General features: G+C 42.3%; 1 protein-coding gene across 1 annotated transcript in view; it reads left to right on the forward strand.

Annotated features, from left to right (window-relative positions):
- The window catches only part of LOC146322494 (uncharacterized), a 44,603-nt gene extending 21,368 nt beyond the window's left edge, over positions 1 to 23,235 (forward strand). Inside the window, exons 5-27 of the mRNA XM_084725352.1 lie at positions 752 to 1,345; positions 3,406 to 4,038; positions 4,127 to 4,717; positions 4,828 to 5,433; positions 5,970 to 6,551; positions 7,159 to 7,761; positions 7,860 to 8,462; positions 9,414 to 10,007; positions 10,159 to 10,743; positions 10,897 to 11,499; positions 11,598 to 12,185; positions 12,295 to 12,894; positions 14,807 to 15,400; positions 15,630 to 16,229; positions 16,492 to 17,085; positions 17,315 to 17,914; positions 18,177 to 18,770; positions 19,000 to 19,599; positions 19,862 to 20,463; positions 20,687 to 21,296; positions 21,547 to 22,140; positions 22,370 to 23,033; positions 23,232 to 23,235. Of these exons, the coding sequence (XP_084581478.1) occupies positions 752 to 1,345; positions 3,406 to 4,038; positions 4,127 to 4,717; positions 4,828 to 5,433; positions 5,970 to 6,551; positions 7,159 to 7,761; positions 7,860 to 8,462; positions 9,414 to 10,007; positions 10,159 to 10,743; positions 10,897 to 11,499; positions 11,598 to 12,185; positions 12,295 to 12,894; positions 14,807 to 15,400; positions 15,630 to 16,229; positions 16,492 to 17,085; positions 17,315 to 17,914; positions 18,177 to 18,770; positions 19,000 to 19,599; positions 19,862 to 20,463; positions 20,687 to 21,296; positions 21,547 to 22,140; positions 22,370 to 23,033; positions 23,232 to 23,235 (13,238 nt within the window). The remainder of the gene's footprint in view (positions 1 to 751; positions 1,346 to 3,405; positions 4,039 to 4,126; positions 4,718 to 4,827; positions 5,434 to 5,969; positions 6,552 to 7,158; positions 7,762 to 7,859; positions 8,463 to 9,413; positions 10,008 to 10,158; positions 10,744 to 10,896; positions 11,500 to 11,597; positions 12,186 to 12,294; positions 12,895 to 14,806; positions 15,401 to 15,629; positions 16,230 to 16,491; positions 17,086 to 17,314; positions 17,915 to 18,176; positions 18,771 to 18,999; positions 19,600 to 19,861; positions 20,464 to 20,686; positions 21,297 to 21,546; positions 22,141 to 22,369; positions 23,034 to 23,231) is intronic.
- Positions 23,236 to 23,295: the final 60 nt, after the last annotated feature.

Here is a 23,295-nt window from a genome sequence, read left to right on the forward strand (position 1 = left end):
TAAATTGGCAATATAAAATGATAAAAATCACCCCCAAAAAAACAACAGGTGATAGACTTAGCCAAATGTAGATAGCTGACATATTTGTCCATCGACTGAAAGAACATGTTTGGGTTGGCCAGTCAAGTCCTACTGGTTAATATCAACTTTTTCAAATAACACTCGTGGTCCTGGAGAGTCAATGACCATATATATTCAGAAGAGCTCACATTTTGTTCAGCTATTGTCAAGAAACAAGCAAAAAAAAAATTGCAAGCCCAGAAAAAAGTTCTAATATTTATCCACAGAAAAAGGGTCTATATTAGGCCTTGTGAAATAAAATGATTTTATGAATTATATGAATGATTGAAGACATAAAAATCAGCTACCACCAATGGAAATAGTAATTCACTAAGAGCCACTGCCATGCAAGTCTCTGCAATATATGTTTATTTACAATTTTGCTGATTAATCATTAATGTTATTGAACATTTTTATTCATATTGTAACCTTAATTGATACCTTCTAGGGAACCTTATGAGATTCCATCTTTAAGATAAATCATTTAGAAAGTTTTCATCTTTTCTTCTAGTATTTTCATATTAGTTAACACACAACCCAAATAATCAAATGTAAATATAACATATAAATAAATAAATTACAAGCTATATTTGGTTGGCTTTGTTAGCAGTTACTATTTAAAGATTTATTTTTAGAAAATGTATTAAAATGAGACTTTATTCTCGTATTAATGTTTTTCTTCTCTTCTCAGTCTTGACAGTTGAAAAACGAGACATCATTTTCCTCATCGACAGTACCATGGGTTCACAGAGCGTGAACGCAGTGCGTGAATTCATCAGGCGGTTTATCGACACCATGCCAATTGGTCCAGATGAAGTTCAAGTGGGTGTGGCCCAGTTCAGCAATATCCCCCGATTAGAGATGGATCTCAACTCTCATGCAACCAAGGAGGGAGCAATTAATGCTCTGGCCGGTATCAAGCCAAGACCTGGACAGGCAATCAATATCGGAGCAGCCTTGGATTTTGCACGAATCAATATGGTGCGACCTGACAAGGGCAGTCGTCTTCAACAGGGGGTGCCCCAGCTCTTACTGCTGCTGACCAGTAAAACATCCAGTGACAGCGTGGAAGAACCTGCGCAGGCCCTGCAGCGAATGGGTGTATTAACTCTAGCTGCAGGCTCCAAGACTGCTAATGAAGAAGAACTGAAACAGATTGCCTTTGCTGAAAGTCTTGTGTTCATGCTGAAGGACTTCCGTGGACTGCTTCGCAATCCAAAAGCAATTCTTAATGCACTCACAACACTAGCTGGGATTGTGGTGACTGAAACGCCTACCGAGCCAGGTAATACTTTGTTTTCTAACCACATTCAGTACTTCTTTCAAGAGTAATTCAATGAATGAATGGTCTGATCTTGATTAAATGAATAGAAATAAACAAATGAGTGTCAGATTTAAGTAAAACCATGTTAAAATTGAACATGTAGGAAAATCTGAAACATGTCATATTATTTCCCCCACTATCACTACCAGACTACCAAAAGAGGAAACCCTATGAAACATATGTATACTGTGAGACAGAAGACATAAAATACCATCAAGCAAGTTAATTCTGAGTAACAGATCAGAGCACTTTGATCTTTGATTCATTGTGCTTTCATTTTATTTTTAATTTTTCTTTTCAAATCAGTTTAGTCTCAGTTCCTTTCCAGAGTGGGTTGTCTCCTTTCAGTTTAGTTTTTAAATTGTTAAAAAATGTTTAGTTTTATTATGTTTATTTGACTATATTTGTAATGAGACAGATTAAAGAATGTCAAAATAGATATTACACTACAAAGGCATGTGGCATCCCAGTCTTGCACAGATTCCACCTAATGCTGTTGTGCAGAAAGATTTGACCGATATTTGACTGAAGACTCAAACTTGAGACAGTTCCTTTATGTTTTTATTTAATTCAGTTAGTTTTGTAAGTACACACTATATAGTTTCAGAAAGTTTTTGTTCTTATAGGTAGTCTATTTTTCATTTTATTACACTAAGGTCAAATGTTTTATCACACCTAGTTTCACTTTTTACGTAAAGTCCCTATGAAGTCCAACCAGATGTTTTGTGTTTTTATCACCATGGGTCTTGCACTCTAGACCATCCCAGCGACTGCATTGTCTGTTCTGCCATGTAGCGGTCCACGCTGTGGTGTCACTCTCGGTGTCTACTTGTCATATGGGAACCCAAGTTTTGCAAAACTCTTCTGAGATCTTTTGCGGTTCTGGGCTTTCCTGCTACTGCCTGATGACAGTGACAGCATGAATAACTGAACTGATGACGTCAGACTCTGACCTTCAGTAACTGATGAGGGGTTTTTGGATTGACAAGGACATTTTTGGATGGCAATATTAACGTCCTTAAAACTTTACATAGTTGTTACACTTTGGTTGAGACAATAGCCAGAAATAAATAATGGAGAAATAGAGAAAAAAATGGACCAGCTATGCCACATTAAAGTGAACGGTGCTGTGTAGTAAATTTTAAAATATGATTTCCTGTTTTTCATAGCTATTAATGGTTTTCAGGAAAAAGTCTTTTTTGTTAACACTAATGCGGTAATAGCAGCTTTGTTTACCTTCAGTACTTCCCCGGATTCATCTATACATGACCTATACACCAGTATCTGGCCAAACAATGACAAAAAAACATGATTTTGTAGGTATACCTAGGTGTTTTCAATGGTATTTCATAGTCTTTCATTAACTGCCAAATGATTTGAACTTGTTAATAACTCACCCTTCACCTAGTAAATTTGGGACCAGTGACACACTCTCTGCTTTATGAAGCAGTGGAGCATAGAAGGACAATACATCTGTTCACCAGAATGCATTGGAGTGTGTCTAGGGGACAGGCCTCACTATACAAAAGGACAATTTTATAACTTTACTTACAGATTTGGAAAAAACAGGATCATATTGTGTGGAAAAAATATTTTCTGGTTTCTCTCAGTTATTTAATTAGAGAATTTCCTGATGGACAGATGGCTTTATTTTACTTGTTGCTAACGTAGCTGACTGGTCACCGTGATGAACACAGCTTCTGAGACTGACAGGGAAATAAGTAAAGAGATTGTTCAGATTAGAGAGTCTCCTAATAGAAAGATCAAGCTGACCTCCATCATAGAAAGGTCAAGCTGACCTCCATCACTGTATGGCTATGTATAGTCATGGTCCAGCTGTGTTCACTGAGAGGCTGCTGAGCCTTTTTTCATTGCCCACAATAAATGCTCCAACAGTAAGCTGAGCTGCAGATCTGGCCTGACGCAAGTGTTGCCACTAGTATTGCATCATCTAGAGCCTGAAATGATACGCATGCTGTGTTAAACAGAGGATAATTTTTTGTTTTTGTGCTTTTTTACAGTGGTGGAGATAACCACAGTGCAGACTCAAAAGGTGGTCCGAGACATTGTCTTCCTTGTGGATGGCTCAGACTACATTGGCAGTAGTAACTTCCCCTATGTGAGAGACTTCATCATCAACGTGGTTAACCAGCTGGATGTACGTCCTGAGAGAGTACAGATTGGTCTCCTACAGTTTGCTGATCGTCCAAGAATTGAATTTTATCTGAACAGTCACAGCAACAGGCAAGATGTTGTGGACAAAGTCTCTCAACTAAGGCTCACTGGAGGCTCAGTTTTGAATACAGGAGCTGCCATGAATTATGCCCTTGCCAACATGTTCCAGCCATCAACTGGCTCACGCAGGAGGCAGGGAGTCCAGCAGGTGTTGGTTCTTATCACAGGTGGCCCAGCACAGGATGAGGTTAAAAAAATAGCTGATAATTTGGCTGTGGCTGGTGTTTTGACCTTCACAGTCAGTTCTGGGCAAGCAGATGATACCCTACTGAGATCAGTGGCCTTTGTTCCAGATTTGGCTTACCATGAAACAAGATTCTCTAATTTACCAGCACTGGCTGAACAAATCATGCCGAAGTTGATAACTGTGGTTGGCGATACAGATGTGACATTACCATTTCCTGGGGAAACTGAAATTGGTGAGTTTAGTATTTTTCTGTTTATATTAATAAAATACATGTGATACACATAATGTTTGACTGGTAACAATTCTTTTTTCGCCCTCAGTTGTTCCTGGATCTGAAAGGGATGTCGCCTTCCTCATTGATGGCACAGACAGTGTTGGAGCAGATTTTGCCTACATCCGGGATTTTATCATTAAAATAATTGAACCGCTTGACATTGGGATCGACAGGGTACGAATTGCTGTGGTTCAACACAGTGAGAGGCCCACTCCAAATTTCTACCTTAACACTTATCGCACCAAAGATGAGGTGATAAGAGCTGTCAATGCATTGACACTGGCTGGTGGGCGTACTCTAAACACAGGATTAGCTCTAACATTCATGAAAGACACCATCTTGTCTGAAAGGCAAGGTAGCCGGGCTGCGCAAAATGTCCCTCAGTTTCTGATCGTTTTGACTGGAAGCCGGTCCAGGGATAACGTGAGGGATCCTGCTGGTGAACTGAAGACAGGGGGAGTCGTACCATTTGGTGTTGGTGTCAAGGATGCAGACCCAAGGCAGATCGAGGCCATTTCACACAACCCTTCGTTTGCCTTCACTGTGAAGGAATTCAGTGAGCTTAGCACCATACCACAAAGGCTCAACAACTACGTTGGCCTTCCAACAGAACAGCTGAACCAAGTCCTACTGCAAGGTAAGACATTTTTTTTTATTGGCGTTGGTGTGCTTGCTGTAAGAAAAACATTTCTACTGATATTTTTGTTGTTTTACCAGAATAACTGAATCTTATTTGTTTTGTCTCAGTACAAAGCAATGCTGTAAAAAGAGATATTGTGTTCCTGCTTGATGGCTCTGATAACACAAGAAATGGATTCCCAGAGATAAAACTCTTTGTTAAAAGCATAGTGGAGAGCCTCTCTATTGGTGAGAGCCAAGACAGAGTGTCTGTGGTGCAGTTTGCTGATACCCCTGAAGTCAACTTTGATCTGAATTCTCACAAGGAAAAGAATGACATTTTAATTGCCATAAATAATTTAAGGCACAAGGGTGGGATGCGCCTTAATATCGGGGGAGCTCTCCAGTTTGTGAGGCACAGTGTCTTCACCTCCTCAATGGGCAGTAGAAGACTTGAAGGAGTGCCCCAGATTTTAATTCTTCTAAGTTCTAAACCATCCACTGATAATGTCAGAAGCCCAGCTTTTGCTCTTAAAGAGCATGACATTGTGTCAGTGGGGGTTGGAGTGGGAGATGCTAAAGTTTCAGAGTTGGAAATGATTGCCTTCAAACCTGGTTTCATATACAAGGTCACTGATTTCTCCAAGTTGCCCTCAATCAAATCACAACTTGTTGCTGCACTGAACATAAACAAAGACACTGAGGAAACCTTGACTGGAATCTCTGATTTAGTAGGTAAGAATTCCACATTTAAATACATGCCTAAAATTATAGTGCAACATTACATTATTTGTCTTCAGAATAACAAGTTTAACTCTCTAATATACTTTTTTCTCTCAAGAATATTTAACATAAGTTCCAAGTGTTATGATAATTCATGATTCATACATTAATAAACAATAATGAAATGTTTTGGCACATTTGTTTTGCATTGTATTCATGATTGTCTGAAAATCTATTCTGTTGTTCAATCAACTGCTCTTTATTTCTTTGGCTTTCAAGAACGTAGCCTCCTTTATACCACTTTCCTTTTTGCAGTGTCCACCTCAATGTTGAGGATGAGTCTACAAATCTTTCATACATCTTTTTGATAAAAAGATGGTTCCTTAGCAATTCTGCTTGAAGTAACCGTTTCAGAGCTCATCTTTCTTTTTATTTCTCTGAACTTGCTCATGCTGATAAATATTTATCAGGATGAGCGTAGAAAAGACTTCAACACACAGATCATGAATTCTCTTTTTATCTATCAATGTATCACCTTGTTGATGCAGGGAGCAACAAGAGGGACATAGTATTTCTTCTTGATGGGTCGGATGACTCCAGAAACGGACTACCAGCTATTCGAGAGTTCATCAGAAGAATGGCAGAGGAGCTGGACATACATGAAGAGAAGGTTCGAGTCGCTGTTGTACAGTATAGCAATGAGGCCACAGTTTACTTCAACCTACAAACTCATAGATCTAAAAAGGCTATCATCTATGCTATAAGAAGTCTTCGACATAAAGGAGGAAGTCCTCGGAATACTGGTGCTGCTCTACAGTTTGTGCAAGACCATATTTTCACGGCTTCATCTGGGAGTAGACGCCTGGAGGGAGTCCCTCAGATTCTGTTTTTACTGACGGGTGGGAAATCTAATGATGATGTGTCCGGACCTGCATTAAACTTAAAACAAATCGGTGTTCTGTCTTTCGCCATTGGAATGAAAAACACCAAACAGGAGGAGCTTCAAAAAATTGCCTTCTCCCCCAGATTTCTTTTCAACCTTCCTGTCTTTGGTGAACTTTTGTCCATTCAGCCCGAGATGGCTGCATTTGTCCAGGCAGAAATACAAACTGAGCCTCCCACTGTTGTAGGTAAGAATTGTCACTCATAAGTACGTGAGAATCAAACTGACTGCCTGCTTATATTTTAGTATATTTGATCTTGCATAGTTTGAATTGCAATGAAACTGCATCAACATCTGAAGAATGTCACTCGATCAGTTTCATGTCTCTCAAACTGTCGCCACTGGCTAGAGACATCTTCATGGTTATCTTGTCTCTTGTTTGGCTCTCATTCTTCCTTGTTTAGTGCCCTTGAGAGTCTTTTCTTGACAGCTCCAAGTCAGCGAATGTCCTTTCTGTCTATTCTAAGCTCTTCCTTGAGCCAATGATAATCACATCATTGACCAAATCTTTAGAAATTAGAATATTGATTTTTTTTCCCCTGCTTTCTCCATCTTTCATTTGTGAAAGAGGAATATGCTTATCTTTTAGTTATTTCCAAGCTTCTCAATAATTTCTTAATCTACCAGTTTTCTTAAATGTTCTGGCATCTAACACCTTGTTCACTTTGTTTGAATTTTGATTACCAGCTCTTATGGCTTTACCAACCATGTCATGTGAAATGCTTTTATCACAATATGTTTTAGCTCATGCTATATGACTGATTCTTGAACAAAGTTTTCCTATTCTTTTCTAGTTGAATTAGAGTCCCCACAAAGAGACATAGTGTTTCTATTGGATGGGTCCGATGATACACGAAGTGGCTTCCCAGCAATGAAAAGTTTTGTCCAAAGAGTTGTAGAGGCACTCAGTGTTGGTGAGAACAAAGACCGTGTTTCTGTGGTCCAGTATAGCAGAGATCCACAGACAGATTTCAGTTTGAACATCTACACAGAAAAACAAGATGTACTTGCTGCTGTCAAGCAGCTGAACCATAAAGGGGGCCAACCGCGCAACACTGGTGCAGCTCTCAACTATGTGAGGAATAATGCTTTTGCTGATTCTTCTGGGAGTCGCCATCAAGAAGGTGTCCCTCAGATACTGATTCTGTTGAGTGGGGGAAGATCTCAAGATGATGTCGCAAGTGCTGCTGCAGCTCTAAAACAGGACAAAGTTGTTTCATTCTGTGTAGGTACAAGAAATGCTGACATACTTGAACACCAAATGATTGCACATAACCCTTCCTACGCCTTTTCTGTGCTCCGGTTTGATGATATTGGGAGCATCCATCAGCAACTTGTGTCATTTGTGAAAAGGGTGCCTCGACAGCAGCCAAGACCAAAACCACAGAATGGTCTAGGTAAGACTATCTATCTATCTATCTATCTATCTATCTATCTATCTATCTATAACTTGATGTGTAACTCTAACTGAGGATCATTCTTGTGTCTGTCAAAGTTTCTGCAGCTCAAACAGAATCCATTCAGCGTGATATTGTAGTTTTACTGGATTCCTCGGATGAAATGCAAAATGACTTTGAAGCAATGCTTGGCTTTGTTGAGAGAATGGTGGAGAAACTCAATGTGGATGAGAACAAAGATCGTGTTTCAGTAGTGCAATACAGCAGAGAGCCCTCTGTTGAATTTTTTCTGAACACACATAAAACACAGCAGAGTGTTATTGACAATGTGGGAATTCTGAGGCATAAAGGAGGCAGACCCCTCAATACTGGTGCAGCCCTTCAGTATGTTAAGGATAATGTTTTTACAGCCTCTTCTGGAAGTAGGCATCAACAAGGTGTCCCTCAGATTTTGGTTCTCTTAACTGGTGGACGGTCCAGTGATGATGTCCAAAATGCTGTCGAAAACCTGAAAGGAATTGGTGTGATGGTATTTGTGGTTGGAACAAAGAATGCAGATACCCTTGAAATTCAGTCTGTGTCACAGGAAGCTAGTCGTACTTTCTTTGTGGCAGACTCCAGTGATCTACCAGACGTTGAACGACAAATACTTTCTGCCATCAAAAAGGGTGACACTCCTGCTATCAAACCAGCATTGTATGGTAAGACTGTAATAACTGTAATGACTTCATGTTGTATGTTGTATGCATGCATAACGTCATGCATTGTCAGATTATCGTAAATTGGGCTAGGTTAAAAAATCAATGAAGGGATTCAATTTTCCATTGTCATTCAATTGGTCCAATATGAATTCATAAAATCCCCAAATCAATCTTTTAATATGTCTTTTCTCATGTGGTATAGTCTGCAGTTTTAACCCCACTAGTCTCGTGTCGCCAGCCGTTGAGGCTGATGCACTGCAAGGTGGTGGGAGGGGGTTGACCACTACATGGCTCCGGTCAAAAACCAGAGTCATCAGTTGTATTTCAGCTTTTTCGTGCATATTTGTGACTTGTAACTGACATTAGCATTAACTAAAGCACTTTAGGGCTGTAAAGTGAGAGCTGCATACTCTCTGTGTAACTATGTGAATACTAAACAGCTGCTTCAGTGACCACATTAACTGTGTGTTCACAGTGATACTGAGCAAGCTACCTGGGCAAGCCAGTTAGCTTATCACTTGGTAAGGCAAATTTCCACAAGATTAATTATTATTAATTATTAATTACTGAAATAAGTCTGTACAGACATTAAAGTTATCACTGTGAAAAAATTAATTAAGTTAATACTTGTCATTTAATAATGATTGTAACAGTTAACATTTTCAACCACTTTCCTCTATTCACCATTGTTGGCCCACTTCAATAATGATGAAAACCAAGCTAAGCAAATCAAGCTTATCATTTTGGTCACAGTAACTGTTAAACTAGACTTCTCCTCCATGCTGTTTTGGCAGTTTCATCCAAGTTTGTCAAGCAAAGAAACTGCGGCATTGTTTGTCTCAATAAAATTGTGCACTAAAATAGCAGAGCAAGTTACTTGCAGGGATTAAACATTTTTCATTACAAAATTGCAACATCACCCAATTTGTTTGAATGCCTGTGTGATTACAGATCCCAGCAGAAGAGACATTGTTTTTTTGCTCGATGGCACTGATGATTCTCAACAAAGATTCCCAGACATTAAAGACTTTGTGCAGAAAGTAATGATGGACCTAAACATTGACGCAAACAAAGATCATGTGGCTGTGGTCCAGTACAGCAACACAGCAGAGACTAATTTTAACTTGAGACGTTACACAACAGAGGATGATGTTCTTGATGCAATAAGAGGCCTGAGTCACAAAGGAGGTTATCCTCACAACATTGGAGCAGCTCTTCAGTATGTGCGGGACCATGTATTTACCTCTAATTCAGGAAGTAGACTCCTTGAGGGAGTTCCACAGATACTCATACTGCTGAGTGGTGGAAGATCTGAAGATGACATAAGAACCCCTGTCAGAATGCTGAAAGAGATTGGTGTCATTCCAATTGCCATTGGAACAACTGATGCTGACACCCTAGAGCTGCAGACAATATCTCATGAGCCCAAATATGCACTCTCAATAAGTGATTACGAGGAGCTTCCAACTGCTAAGCAGGATTTGTTTTCATTGCTAAGAGAGGCTTCACACAATGTAGAGCAACCCACTCTCACAAAGGGTTTTGGTAAGATGTTATGTTGTTAACTTTTAAACTTTTAAACTGATTATTGTTTGGGCTAATGGCTTAATTATGGGGGACTGTCACTGTAGCCACTTACCTGTTAACTGCAGAAAATCACAATGGCTTTGTTTCTACACTTTTGTCTTCGTTGCAGATTCTAAGAAACAAGATGTAGTATTTCTTATTGATGGATCATATGACTCACGAAATGGTTTTGAAGACATACGGAGTTTTGTTGAAAAAGTTGTTGAAGGTTTAAATATAGGTGAGAACAGAGACCAAGTGGCTGTTGTTCAATACAGTCGTGATACCACAGCCAATTTCTATTTGAATTCCTATTCATCCAAGAATGATGTGCTCAATTCCATTGGAACAATGAGGCATAAGTTTGGAAGACCCCTCAACATTGGCAAAGCACTTCAGTTTGTCAGAGACAATGTCTTTTCCGCTTCAGTTGGAGGCAGACATGCAGAATCAGTCCCGCAATATCTGTATGTATTTAGCGGTGGGAGATCAGGGGATGATGTCAGAGGACCAGCACAGTCACTCAAAGAAAACGAAATTAAGACTTTTACTTTTGGAACAAAGAATGCAGATACTTTGGAAATGCAAACCATCTCTTTCACGCCAGCACACTATTTTCATGTCACAAACTTCAACAATTTGCAAAACATCCATCCATCTGTGGAAGCCACATTAAGGGGTGCTCAAGAAACAACTGAATTTCCAACTGTTATTGGTAAGAAGTAGAGACATAATTTACATTTTAACATTCTAGAGATATCTTCTACATTGACATGAAAGTTGTATTGTTATATACCGTGGGTTTTAAATGGTCTCTCTTTACAGCAAAGATGTTGGTTTTGTAAAATGTATGTTTCATCCATTTCAGACTCTTCCACAATGTCAGAATTGGAAGTTAAGAGTGCTGATATTGTTTTTCTCCTTGATGGATCTGATGATGTGAGAGCAAAGGAAAGACAAATTTTGGATTTTGTCAGAGAGTTTGTGAAGCAAACAGAAATTGGGCCAAGCAAAGTGCAAGTTGCTTTGACTCAGTACAGCACAGAGCCCACTACTGATTTTCTCCTGAACACATACTCACAGAAGGACGATGTATTGAGTCATTTGAGCAATGTCAAACTGAAAGGAGGATTCAATTTGAACACTGGTGTAGCCCTTGATTATGTGACGAACAATGTGTTCACTGCTTCATCTGGAAGCAGAGCCCAGCAGGGAGTCCCACAGATACTGATACTCTTAAGTGGGAGAAAGTCAGAAGATGATGTCTTTGGTCCAGTGGACCGACTGAAAAATGCAGGAATTGTCCTTTACAGTGTTGGAGTGAATAATGCGGATAGTTTGGAGATGGAGCAATTAGCACACAGTCCCAGAGCCAAGTATTTTATCAAGGAGGTTACTGACTTTCCTCTTGTGAGAGAGCAGTTACTCTCAGGCATTGCATCTCACAAAGCCATCGTCAGCCCTGGTGTAGGTGAGTGAAAGCAAGTATTAATTCATTGATAGTATATATGTACAGATTCCTGCTGAATTGTTAACTAACGCAGTTTACACGATTGTGGACTTTTCTAGGTTCCACCTCCAGAAAGAATAGAGATATCGTCTTTCTCATTGATGGATCTGATGACGTCAGGAGTAGATTCTCTGCTATACGTGAATTTGTTGCAAAAATGGTCGACAGCTTAGACCTAGACCAAGGAAAAGATAAAGTTGCTGTTGTACAGTATAGCAATAATGCTGAACTCAATTTCAATCTGAATACTTACAATACAAGAAATGATGTCCTTAAGCATGTTGCCAACCTAAAACCAAAAGGGGGAAGGCCTCAGTACATTGGCTCCGCACTGCAATTTGTGAGGGATAATGTATTTGTTTCAAATGCTGGAGGTCGGCAACATGAAGGTGCTCAGCAGATACTTGTTATACTGGCTGGTGGAAGATCTAGAGATTCTCCCCGAGGCCCAGCAAGTATGCTAAAGGCTGCAGGGGTTATCACATTTGCAGTTGGGTCAAGAATGTCAAATTCAGCTGAGATGCAAGTCATTTCATCTGACCCTAATTATGCTTATTCGGTCCCTGACTTTGTAAATCTCCCTCGTATTCAACAAAGTTTGATGAGTCGTCTCAGTCAAATGGGAGTTGAGGAGGAAACTACAGCAGGTAAGCATTTAGATTATTTAAATATTTTTTAAATAAATAAACTTTAGCTGTGAATGTATTTTTAATGATTGGGACTAACATAATAAAAAATGCATCTTCTCATCAACAGAGCAAAGTGATGCAAAAGGAAGGGACATAGTCTTTCTTTTGGATGGATCTGATAATACAAGAGATGGATTTTCAGCCATTCAAGATTTCCTGTATAAAGTAATAGAAAGACTTGACATTGGACCAAATAAAGACAGAGCTGCTGTAATTCAGTACAGCAATGTGGCACTAGCCAATTTCTTTCTGAATTCATTCATGAGGAAGGAAGATGTCCTATCTGCTGTCAGAAGGCTCTCACACAAAGGTGGAAGACCTCTCAAAATGGGTGCAGCTCTAAAATATGTTGAAGAAGATGTATTTACGGCTGCTTCAGGGAGCAGATATACTGCAAATATACCACGAATCCTTGTTGTTTTAAATAGTGGGCCATCAAGTGACAGTGTGGATTTGCCTGTTGCTTCTCTAAAAGAAAGTGGTGTCACAATACTAACCATTGGAACAAAAAATTCTGACCACAGGGAAATGGAGAAGCTATCACATGATCCAAGTTACACTTTATCAGTTTCTGAAATGGCTGAACTTCCAATTATACAAGAGCAAGTCACTGCTGCAATTACAGGAGACAAATTGAAAAATGAAATTTCAAAAACAGGAGTGACTGGTAAGAATAATAATAAGAATTGTTAAGCATTTATTTTTCACTATCTTTTGTTCAACCCAATTTAACACATGACCATTTTTAAATATGAAAAACAAGTATCTGATGTATGAGTTCTCAGAACTAATTAAGTGATCATCAGAGGTGAGACCAAGTCATAGTTTTGCAAACCACAAGTAAATCTCAAGTCTTTCAACTCAAGTCTCAAATCAAGTCCCCTGTCCTAAACTTTTGGTTTTGAGACCTAAACCATTTATAATGCACTTCTTCACCAAAGCTAATGTCATTTCCATGACAGAGCCTTTACTTATTTCAAATGTCAAAGTTTTTTGTTGACCATTGCACAGTTTTTGTTCATGATCAAAATTATCTTTGGTATCATCTTTTCCAACTGGAGCTAAGTAATATAACATAAGTTTTGATGGTTCTCTTCTGAAACTTGATTAGATGCTGTCAGATTAGTTGAAACAAATTGGATCTACAGAATTAAGTGTTAACTTGCTAGGAATGAATAGCAGTAATGTTAGTTCATTCAGGAAATTTATAGAAATTAATTGATTAATGGCACACTTTTTAAACAAGATAGTTATAATCACTGGGCTTGGGGGAAAGAAGCTAACAAGTCATTCAAAGTCAAAATTCTCAAGTCTAAGTTAAGTCATGAGTCATTGGTGTTAAAAGTCTAAGTTAGGTTGCAAGTCTTTTTTATTTTGCGAAGTCGAGTCTAATGTTATCAAATTTGTGTCATGCTATGTCATGTGAATCCTGTGACTTAAGTTCACACCCCTGGTGATCACAGTGCAGTAGCGGCAGCAGCAGAGAGACAAATAGGGTGTGTTCTATTTTTTCAGTATCCATACTCAAAACAAGTATTGGTTGTATAATTATTGACCCACCTACCCCTAAAGGAAGATGTGTGAGGGTTACACTTTCCCTTGACCAAGAAATATGTTTTTGAGTTAGAGCATGTTCCCAGAGAAAGGTATGAATAGATTTTTACATGGGAAACACTGGACATGAACCTAAATATGTCTCAAATTTTATGTTCCCCAGAGGAGAGGCGGCCACAAGGAAGGGATGTTGTGTTCTTGTTGGATGGCTCTGATAGTTCTAGAAGTGGGTTCCCAGCTATGCGAGAATTTGTCCAAAGAGTAGTAGAGACACTTAGTGTGGATGACAACAAAGACCGTGTCTCAGTGGTTCAGTACAGCAGAGATCCAGCTGTCCAGTTCTATCTGAACACTTACACAACGAAAGGCGATGTCCTTGACTCTGTCAGAGGTTTGAGGCACATAGGTGGAAGACCTCTCAACACTGGAGCAGCCCTCCAGTATTTGAGGGACAACGTCTTCACGGCCTCTGCTGGAAGCAGACGCCTGGAAGGAGTTCCACAGGTCCTAATATTGCTGAGTGGTGGAAAGTCTGCTGACAGTGTTGATGAACCGGCCTCTGCTCTCAAACAGATGGGTGTCTTGACCTTTGCAGTTGGAACCAGGGGCTCTGATAGTAGAGAACTGCAGAAGATATCCCACAGTCCCAGTTATGCTCTATCCGTATCTGAATTCACTGACCTTCCCAGTATCCAACAGCAACTTCAGTCCTCCGTGGAGGATGTGGTTATTGATGTCACCCCAGAAACACCACCCGTAACTGGTATGTTGAAAAGCACAGCCTTTGTTGGCCTGAAACGCCACCTGGCTTGTTCCTCCTACACAGAGTTAAAAAATGTGAAGTCTGATTCCTGTTTAGCTCCACATGTGCATTAAGAGAGAGGTGCTAGTCTGCTTTGCTACCGTATAAAATTGAAGTAGGCGGTGCTAGTTGCTTTCAACAAAGTTGTCCACAATTCCATGATCAGTCCAGCAGTGTCAGTTTTGCAAAGGATTTTAATTTTTGTCCTCCTGTCTTTTCTCAGTTGACACAGCCAAAAAGGATATTGTGTTCCTTCTGGATGGTTCTGATAGCACAAGGAATGGCTTCCCTGCCATGCGTGATTTTGTTGAGAGAGTTGTGGAGAAGCTCAATGTGGGACAAAACAAAGACCGTGTCTCTGTGGTCCAGTACGGCAGAGATGCCGAGGTCAATTTCTATCTGAACACATACACCACAAAAGAGGATATTGTGGATGCGGTCAGAGGGCTGAAACACAGAGGAGGCAGACCCCTTTACACCGGGGCAGCCCTGCAATACGTCAGGGACAACGTCTTTACAAACTCCTCCGGGAGTCGACGCCTGCAGGGCGTTCCACAGATGTTGATCCTGCTAAACGGCGGAAGGTCTTCCGACAATGTAGATAGCCCGGCCTCTGCTCTCAAACAGGAGGGCATCGTTGTGGTTGCCATTGGAACAAGAAGCTCCGACATTAGGGAGCTGCAGAAGATATCATATGAGCCTAGTTATGCTCTGTCAGTGTCTGACTTCACTGACCTCCCAAATGTCCAAGAACAGCTCTCCTCTGTAATGCAGACCGTGATTGTGAGAGCCACACCCATCACACCAACAGTAACTGGTAAGGAAGTGACCCATTTTTATATTCCAACATCATGGTAGTGCGCAAATTGAACTTTGTTAAGGTGTATTTTACCAAGTCGAAGTCAGCCAGTGCCACTTTGACAAAACAGATGTGCCAGCATTAATAGAGCATGATAAAAACGCTGAGATTAGCTTTTGTCTTCTGACTTTTACCTAAGAAACACTGGACATGAACCTAAATATGTCTCAAATTTTATGTTCCCCAGAGGAGAGGCGGCCACAAGGAAGGGATGTTGTGTTCTTGTTGGATGGCTCTGATAGTACTAGAAGTGGGTTCCCAGCTATGCGAGAATTTGTCCAAAGAGTAGTAGAGACACTCAGTGTGGATGACAACAAAGACCGTGTCTCAGTGGTTCAGTACAGCAGAGATCCAGCTGTCCAGTTCTATCTGAACACTTACACAACGAAAGGCGATGTCCTCGACTCTGTCAGAGGTTTGAGGCACAAAGGTGGAAGACCTCTCAACACTGGAGCAGCCCTCCAGTATTTGAGGGACAACGTCTTCACGGCCTCTGCTGGAAGCAGACGCCTGGAAGGAGTTCCACAGGTCCTAATATTGCTGAGTGGTGGAAAGTCTGCTGACAGTGTTGATGAACCGGCCTCTGCTCTCAAACAGATGGGTGTCTTGACCTTTGCAGTTGGAACCAGGGGCTCTGATAGTAGAGAACTGCAGAAGATATCCCACAGTCCCAGTTATGCTCTATCCGTATCTGAATTCACTGACCTTCCCAGTATCCAACAGCAACTTCAGTCCTCCGTGGAGGATGTGGTTATTGATGTCACCCCAGAAACACCACCCGTAACTGGTATGTTGAAAAGCACAGCCTTTGTTGGCCTGAAACGCCACCTGGCTTGTTCCTCCTACACAGAGTTAAAAAATGTGAAGTCTGATTCTTGTTTAGCTCCACATGTGCATTAAGAGAGAGGTGCTAGTCTGCTTTGCTACCGTATAAAATTGAAGTAGGCGGTGCTAGTTGCTTTCAACAAAGTTGTCCACAATTCCATGATCAGTCCAGCAGTGTCAGTTTTGCAAAGGATTTTAATTTTTGTCCTCCTGTCTTTTCTCAGTTGACACAGCCAAAAAGGATATTGTGTTCCTTCTGGATGGTTCTGATAGCACAAGGAATGGCTTCCCTGCCATGCGTGATTTTGTTGAGAGAGTTGTGGAGAAGCTCAATGTGGGACAAAACAAAGACCGTGTCTCTGTGGTCCAGTACGGCAGAGATGCCGAGGTCAATTTCTATCTGAACACATACACCACAAAAGAGGATATTGTGGATGCGGTCAGAGGGCTGAAACACAGAGGAGGCAGACCCCTTTACACCGGGGCAGCCCTGCAATACGTCAGGGACAACGTCTTTACAAACTCCTCCGGGAGTAGACGCCTGCAGGGCGTTCCACAGATGTTGATCCTGCTAAACGGCGGAAGGTCTTACGACAATGTAGATAGCCCGGCCTCTGCTCTCAAACAGGAGGGCATCGTTGTGGTTGGCATTGGAACAAGAAGCTCCGACATTAGGGAGCTGCAGAAGATATCATATGAGCCTAGTTATGCTCTGTCAGTGTCTGACTTCACTGACCTCCCAAATGTCCAAGAACAGCTCTCCTCTGTAATGCAGACCGTGATTGTGAGAGCCACACCCATCACACCAACAGTAACTGGTAAGGAAGTGACCCATTTTTATATTCCAACATCATGGTAGTGCGCAAATTGAACTTTGTTAAGGTGTATTTTACCAAGTCGAAGTCAGCCAGTGCCACTTTGACAAAACAGGTGTGCCATCATTAATAGAGCATGATAAAAACGCTGAGATTAGCTTTTGTCTTCTGACTTTTACCTAAGAAACACTGGACATGAACCTAAATATGTCTCAAATTTTATGTTTCCCAGAGGAGAGGCGGCCACAAGGAAGGGATGTTGTGTTCTTGTTGGATGGCTCTGATAGTACTAGAAGTGGGTTCCCAGCTATGCGAGAATTTGTCCAAAGAGTAGTAGAGACACTCAGTGTGGATGACAACAAAGACCGTGTCTCAGTGGTTCAGTACAGCAGAGATCCAGCTGTCCAGTTCTATCTGAACACTTACACAACGAAAGGCGATGTCCTCGACTCTGTCAGAGGTTTGAGGCACAAAGGTGGAAGACCTCTCAACACTGGAGCAGCCCTCCAGTATTTGAGGGACAACGTCTTCACGGCCTCTGCTGGAAGCAGACGCCTGGAAGGAGTTCCACAGGTCCTAATATTGCTGAGTGGTGGAAAGTCTGCTGACAGTGTTGATGAACCGGCCTCTGCTCTCAAACAGATGGGTGTCTTGACCTTTGCAGTTGGAACCAGGGGCTCTGATAGTAGAGAACTGCAGAAGATATCCCACAGTCCCAGTTATGCTCTATCCGTATCTGAATTCACTGACCTTCCCAGTATCCAACAGCAACTTCAGTCCTCCGTGGAGGATGTGGTTATTGATGTCACCCCAGAAACACCACCCGTAACTGGTATGTTGAAAAGCACAGCCTTTGTTGGCCTGAAACGCCACCTGGCTTGTTCCTCCTACACAGAGTTAAAAAATGTGAAGTCTGATTCTTGTTTAGCTCCACATGTGCATTAAGAGAGAGGTGCTAGTCTGCTTTGCTACCGTATAAAATTGAAGTAGGCGGTGCTAGTTGCTTTCAACAAAGTTGTCCACAATTCCATGATCAGTCCAGCAGTGTCAGTTTTGCAAAGGATTTTAATTTTTGTCCTCCTGTCTTTTCTCAGTTGACACAGCCAAAAAGGATATTGTGTTCCTTCTGGATGGTTCTGATAGCACAAGGAATGGCTTCCCTGCCATGCGTGATTTTGTTGAGAGAGTTGTGGAGAAGCTCAATGTGGGACAAAACAAAGACCGTGTCTCTGTGATCCAGTACGGCAGAGATGCCGAGGTCAATTTCTATCTGAACACATACACCACAAAAGAGGATATTGTGGATGCGGTCAGAGGGCTGAAACACAGAGGAGGCAGACCCCTTTACACCGGGGCAGCCCTGCAATACGTCAGGGACAACGTCTTTACAAACTCCTCCGGGAGTCGACGCCTGCAGGGCGTTCCACAGATGTTGATCCTGCTAAACGGCGGAAGGTCTTCCGACAATGTAGATAGCCCGGCCTCTGCTCTCAAACAGGAGGGCATCGTTGTGGTTGGCATTGGAACAAGAAGCTCCGACATTAGGGAGCTGCAGAAGATATCATATGAGCCTAGTTATGCTCTGTCAGTGTCTGACTTCACTGACCTCCCAAATGTCCAAGAACAGCTCTCCTCTGTAATGCAGACCGTGATTGTGAGAGCCACACCCATCACACCAACAGTAACTGGTAAGGAAGTGACCCATTTTTATATTCCAACATCATGGTAGTGCGCAAATTGAACTTTGTTAAGGTGTATTTTACCAAGTCGAAGTCAGCCAGTGCCACTTTGACAAAACAGGTGTGCCATCATTAATAGAGCATGATAAAAACGCTGAGATTAGCTTTTGTCTTCTGACTTTTACCTAAGAAACACTGGACATGAACCTAAATATGTCTCAAATTTTATGTTTCCCAGAGGAGAGGCGGCCACAAGGAAGGGATGTTGTGTTCTTGTTGGATGGCTCTGATAGTACTAGAAGTGGGTTCCCAGCTATTCGAGAATTTGTCCAAAGAGTAGTAGAGACACTCAGTGTGGATGACAACAAAGACCGTGTCTCAGTGGTTCAGTACAGCAGAGATCCAGCTGTCCAGTTCTATCTGAACACTTACACAACGAAAGGCGATGTCCTCGACTCTGTCAGAGGTTTGAGGCACAAAGGTGGAAGACCTCTCAACACTGGAGCAGCCCTCCAGTATTTGAGGGACAACGTCTTCACGGCCTCTGCTGGAAGCAGACGCCTGGAAGGAGTTCCACAGGTCCTAATATTGCTGAGTGGTGGAAAGTCTGCTGACAGTGTTGATGAACCGGCCTCTGCTCTCAAACAGATGGGTGTCTTGACCTTTGCAGTTGGAACCAGGGGCTCTGATAGTAGAGAACTGCAGAAGATATCCCACAGTCCCAGTTATGCTCTATCCGTATCTGAATTCACTGACCTTCCCAGTATCCAACAGCAACTTCAGTCCTCCGTGGAGGATGTGGTTATTGATGTCACCCCAGAAACACCACCCGTAACTGGTATGTTGAAAAGCACAGCCTTTGTTGGCCTGAAACGCCACCTGGCTTGTTCCTCCTACACAGAGTTAAAAAATGTGAAGTCTGATTCTTGTTTAGCTCCACATGTGCATTAAGAGAGAGGTGCTAGTCTGCTTTGCTACCGTATAAAATTGAAGTAGGCGGTGCTAGTTGCTTTCAACAAAGTTGTCCACAATTCCATGATCAGTCCAGCAGTGTCAGTTTTGCAAAGGATTTTAATTTTTGTCCTCCTGTCTTTTCTCAGTTGACACAGCCAAAAAGGATATTGTGTTCCTTCTGGATGGTTCTGATAGCACAAGGAATGGCTTCCCTGCCATGCGTGATTTTGTTGAGAGAGTTGTGGAGAAGCTCAATGTGGGACAAAACAAAGACCGTGTCTCTGTGATCCAGTACGGCAGAGATGCCGAGGTCAATTTCTATCTGAATACATACATCACAAAAGAGGATATTGTGGATGCGGTCAGAGGGCTGAAACACAGAGGAGGCAGACCCCTTTACACCGGGGCAGCCCTGCAATACGTCAGGGACAACGTCTTTACAAACTCCTCCGGGAGTCGACGCCTGCAGGGCGTTCCACAGATGTTGATCCTGCTAAACGGCGGAAGGTCTTCCGACAATGTAGATAGCCCGGCCTCTGCTCTCAAACAGGAGGGCATCGTTGTGGTTGGCATTGGAACAAGAAGCTCCGACATTAGGGAGCTGCAGAAGATATCATATGAGCCTAGTTATGCTCTGTCAGTGTCTGACTTCACTGACCTCCCAAATGTCCAAGAACAGCTCTCCTCTGTAATGCAGACCGTGATTGTGAGAGCCACACCCATCACACCAACAGTAACTGGTAAGGAAGTGACCCATTTTTATATTCCAACATCATGGTAGTGCGCAAATTGAACTTTGTTAAGGTGTATTTTACCAAGTCGAAGTCAGCCAGTGCCACTTTGACAAAACAGGTGTGCCATCATTAATAGAGCATGATAAAAACGCTGAGATTAGCTTTTGTCTTCTGACTTTTACCTAAGAAACACTGGACATGAACCTAAATATGTCTCAAATTTTATGTTTCCCAGAGGAGAGGCGGCCACAAGGAAGGGATGTTGTGTTCTTGTTGGATGGCTCTGATAGTACTAGAAGTGGGTTCCCAGCTATGCGAGAATTTGTCCAAAGAGTAGTAGAGACACTCAGTGTGGATGACAACAAAGACCGTGTCTCAGTGGTTCAGTACAGCAGAGATCCAGCTGTCCAGTTCTATCTGAACACTTACACAACGAAAGGCGATGTCCTCGACTCTGTCAGAGGTTTGAGGCACAAAGGTGGAAGACCTCTCAACACTGGAGCAGCCCTCCAGTATTTGAGGGACAACGTCTTCACGGCCTCTGCTGGAAGCAGACGCCTGGAAGGAGTTCCACAGGTCCTAATATTGCTGAGTGGTGGAAAGTCTGCTGACAGTGTTGATGAACCGGCCTCTGCTCTCAAACAGATGGGTGTCTTGACCTTTGCAGTTGGAACCATGGGCTCTGATAGTAGAGAACTGCAGAAGATATCCCACAGTCCCAGTTATGCTCTATCCGTATCTGAATTCACTGACCTTCCCATTATCCAACAGCAACTTCAGTCCTCCGTGGAGGATGTGGTTATTGATGTCACCCCAGAAACACCACCCGTAACTGGTATGTTGAAAAGCACAGCCTTTGTTGGCCTGAAACGCCACCTGGCTTGTTCCTCCTACACAGAGTTAAAAAATGTGAAGTCTGATTCTTGTTTAGCTCCACATGTGCATTAAGAGAGAGGTGCTAGTCTGCTTTGCTACCGTATAAAATTGAAGTAGGCGGTGCTAGTTGCTTTCAACAAAGTTGTCCACAATTCCATGATCAGTCCAGCAGTGTCAGTTTTGCAAAGGATTTTAATTTTTGTCCTCCTGTCTTTTCTCAGTTGACACAGCCAAAAAGGATATTGTGTTCCTTCTGGATGGTTCTGATAGCACAAGGAATGGCTTCCCTGCCATGCGTGATTTTGTTGAGAGAGTTGTGGAGAAGCTCAATGTGGGACAAAACAAAGACCGTGTCTCTGTGATCCAGTACGGCAGAGATGCCGAGGTCAATTTCTATCTGAATACATACACCACAAAAGAGGATATTGTGGATGCGGTCAGAGGGCTGAAACACAGAGGAGGCAGACCCCTTTACACCGGGGCAGCCCTGCAATACGTCAGGGACAACGTCTTTACAAACTCCTCCGGGAGTCGACGCCTGCAGGGCGTTCCACAGATGTTGATCCTGCTAAACGGCGGAAGGTCTTCCGACAATGTAGATAGCCCGGCCTCTGCTCTCAAACAGGAGGGCATCGTTGTGGTTGGCATTGGAACAAGAAGCTCCGACATTAGGGAGCTGCAGAAGATATCATATGAGCCTAGTTATGCTCTGTCAGTGTCTGACTTCACTGACCTCCCAAATGTCCAAGAACAGCTCTCCTCTGTAATGCAGACCGTGATTGTGAGAGCCACACCCATCACACCAACAGTAACTGGTAAGGAAGTGACCCATTTTTATATTCCAACATCATGGTAGTGCGCAAATTGAACTTTGTTAAGGTGTATTTTACCAAGTCGAAGTCAGCCAGTGCCACTTTGACAAAACAGGTGTGCCATCATTAATAGAGCATGATAAAAACGCTGAGATTAGCTTTTGTCTTCTGACTTTTACCTAAGAAACACTGGACATGAACCTAAATATGTCTCAAATTTTATGTTTCCCAGAGGAGAGGCGGCCACAAGGAAGGGATGTTGTGTTCTTGTTGGATGGCTCTGATAGTACTAGAAGTGGGTTCCCAGCTATGCGAGAATTTGTCCAAAGAGTAGTAGAGACACTCAGTGTGGATGACAACAAAGACCGTGTCTCAGTGGTTCAGTACAGCAGAGATCCAGCTGTCCAGTTCTATCTGAACACTTACACAACGAAAGGCGATGTCCTCGACTCTGTCAGAGGTTTGAGGCACAAAGGTGGAAGACCTCTCAACACTGGAGCAGCCCTCCAGTATTTGAGGGACAACGTCTTCACGGCCTCTGCTGGAAGCAGACGCCTGGAAGGAGTTCCACAGGTCCTAATATTGCTGAGTGGTGGAAAGTCTGCTGACAGTGTTGATGAACCGGCCTCTGCTCTCAAACAGATGGGTGTCTTGACCTTTGCAGTTGGAACCAGGGGCTCTGATAGTAGAGAACTGCAGAAGATATCCCACAGTCCCAGTTATGCTCTATCCGTATCTGAATTCACTGACCTTCCCAGTATCCAACAGCAACTTCAGTCCTCCGTGGAGGATGTGGTTATTGATGTCACCCCAGAAACACCACCCGTAACTGGTATGTTGAAAAGCACAGCCTTTGTTGGCCTGAAACGCCACCTGGCTTGTTCCTCCTACACAGAGTTAAAAAATGTGAAGTCTGATTCTTGTTTAGCTCCACATGTGCATTAAGAGAGAGGTGCTAGTCTGCTTTGCTACCGTATAAAATTGAAGTAGGCGGTGCTAGTTGCTTTCAACAAAGTTGTCCACAATTCCATGATCAGTCCAGCAGTGTCAGTTTTGCAAAGGATTTTAATTTTTGTCCTCCTGTCTTTTCTCAGTTGACACAGCCAAAAAGGATATTGTGTTCCTTCTGGATGGTTCTGATAGCACAAGGAATGGCTT

Source organism: Lutjanus erythropterus, chromosome 8 (genome assembly GCF_056507025.1).
Source record: "Lutjanus erythropterus isolate fLutEry1 chromosome 8, fLutEry1.hap2, whole genome shotgun sequence".
Lineage (NCBI taxonomy): Eukaryota > Metazoa > Chordata > Actinopteri > Lutjaniformes > Lutjanidae > Lutjanus > Lutjanus erythropterus.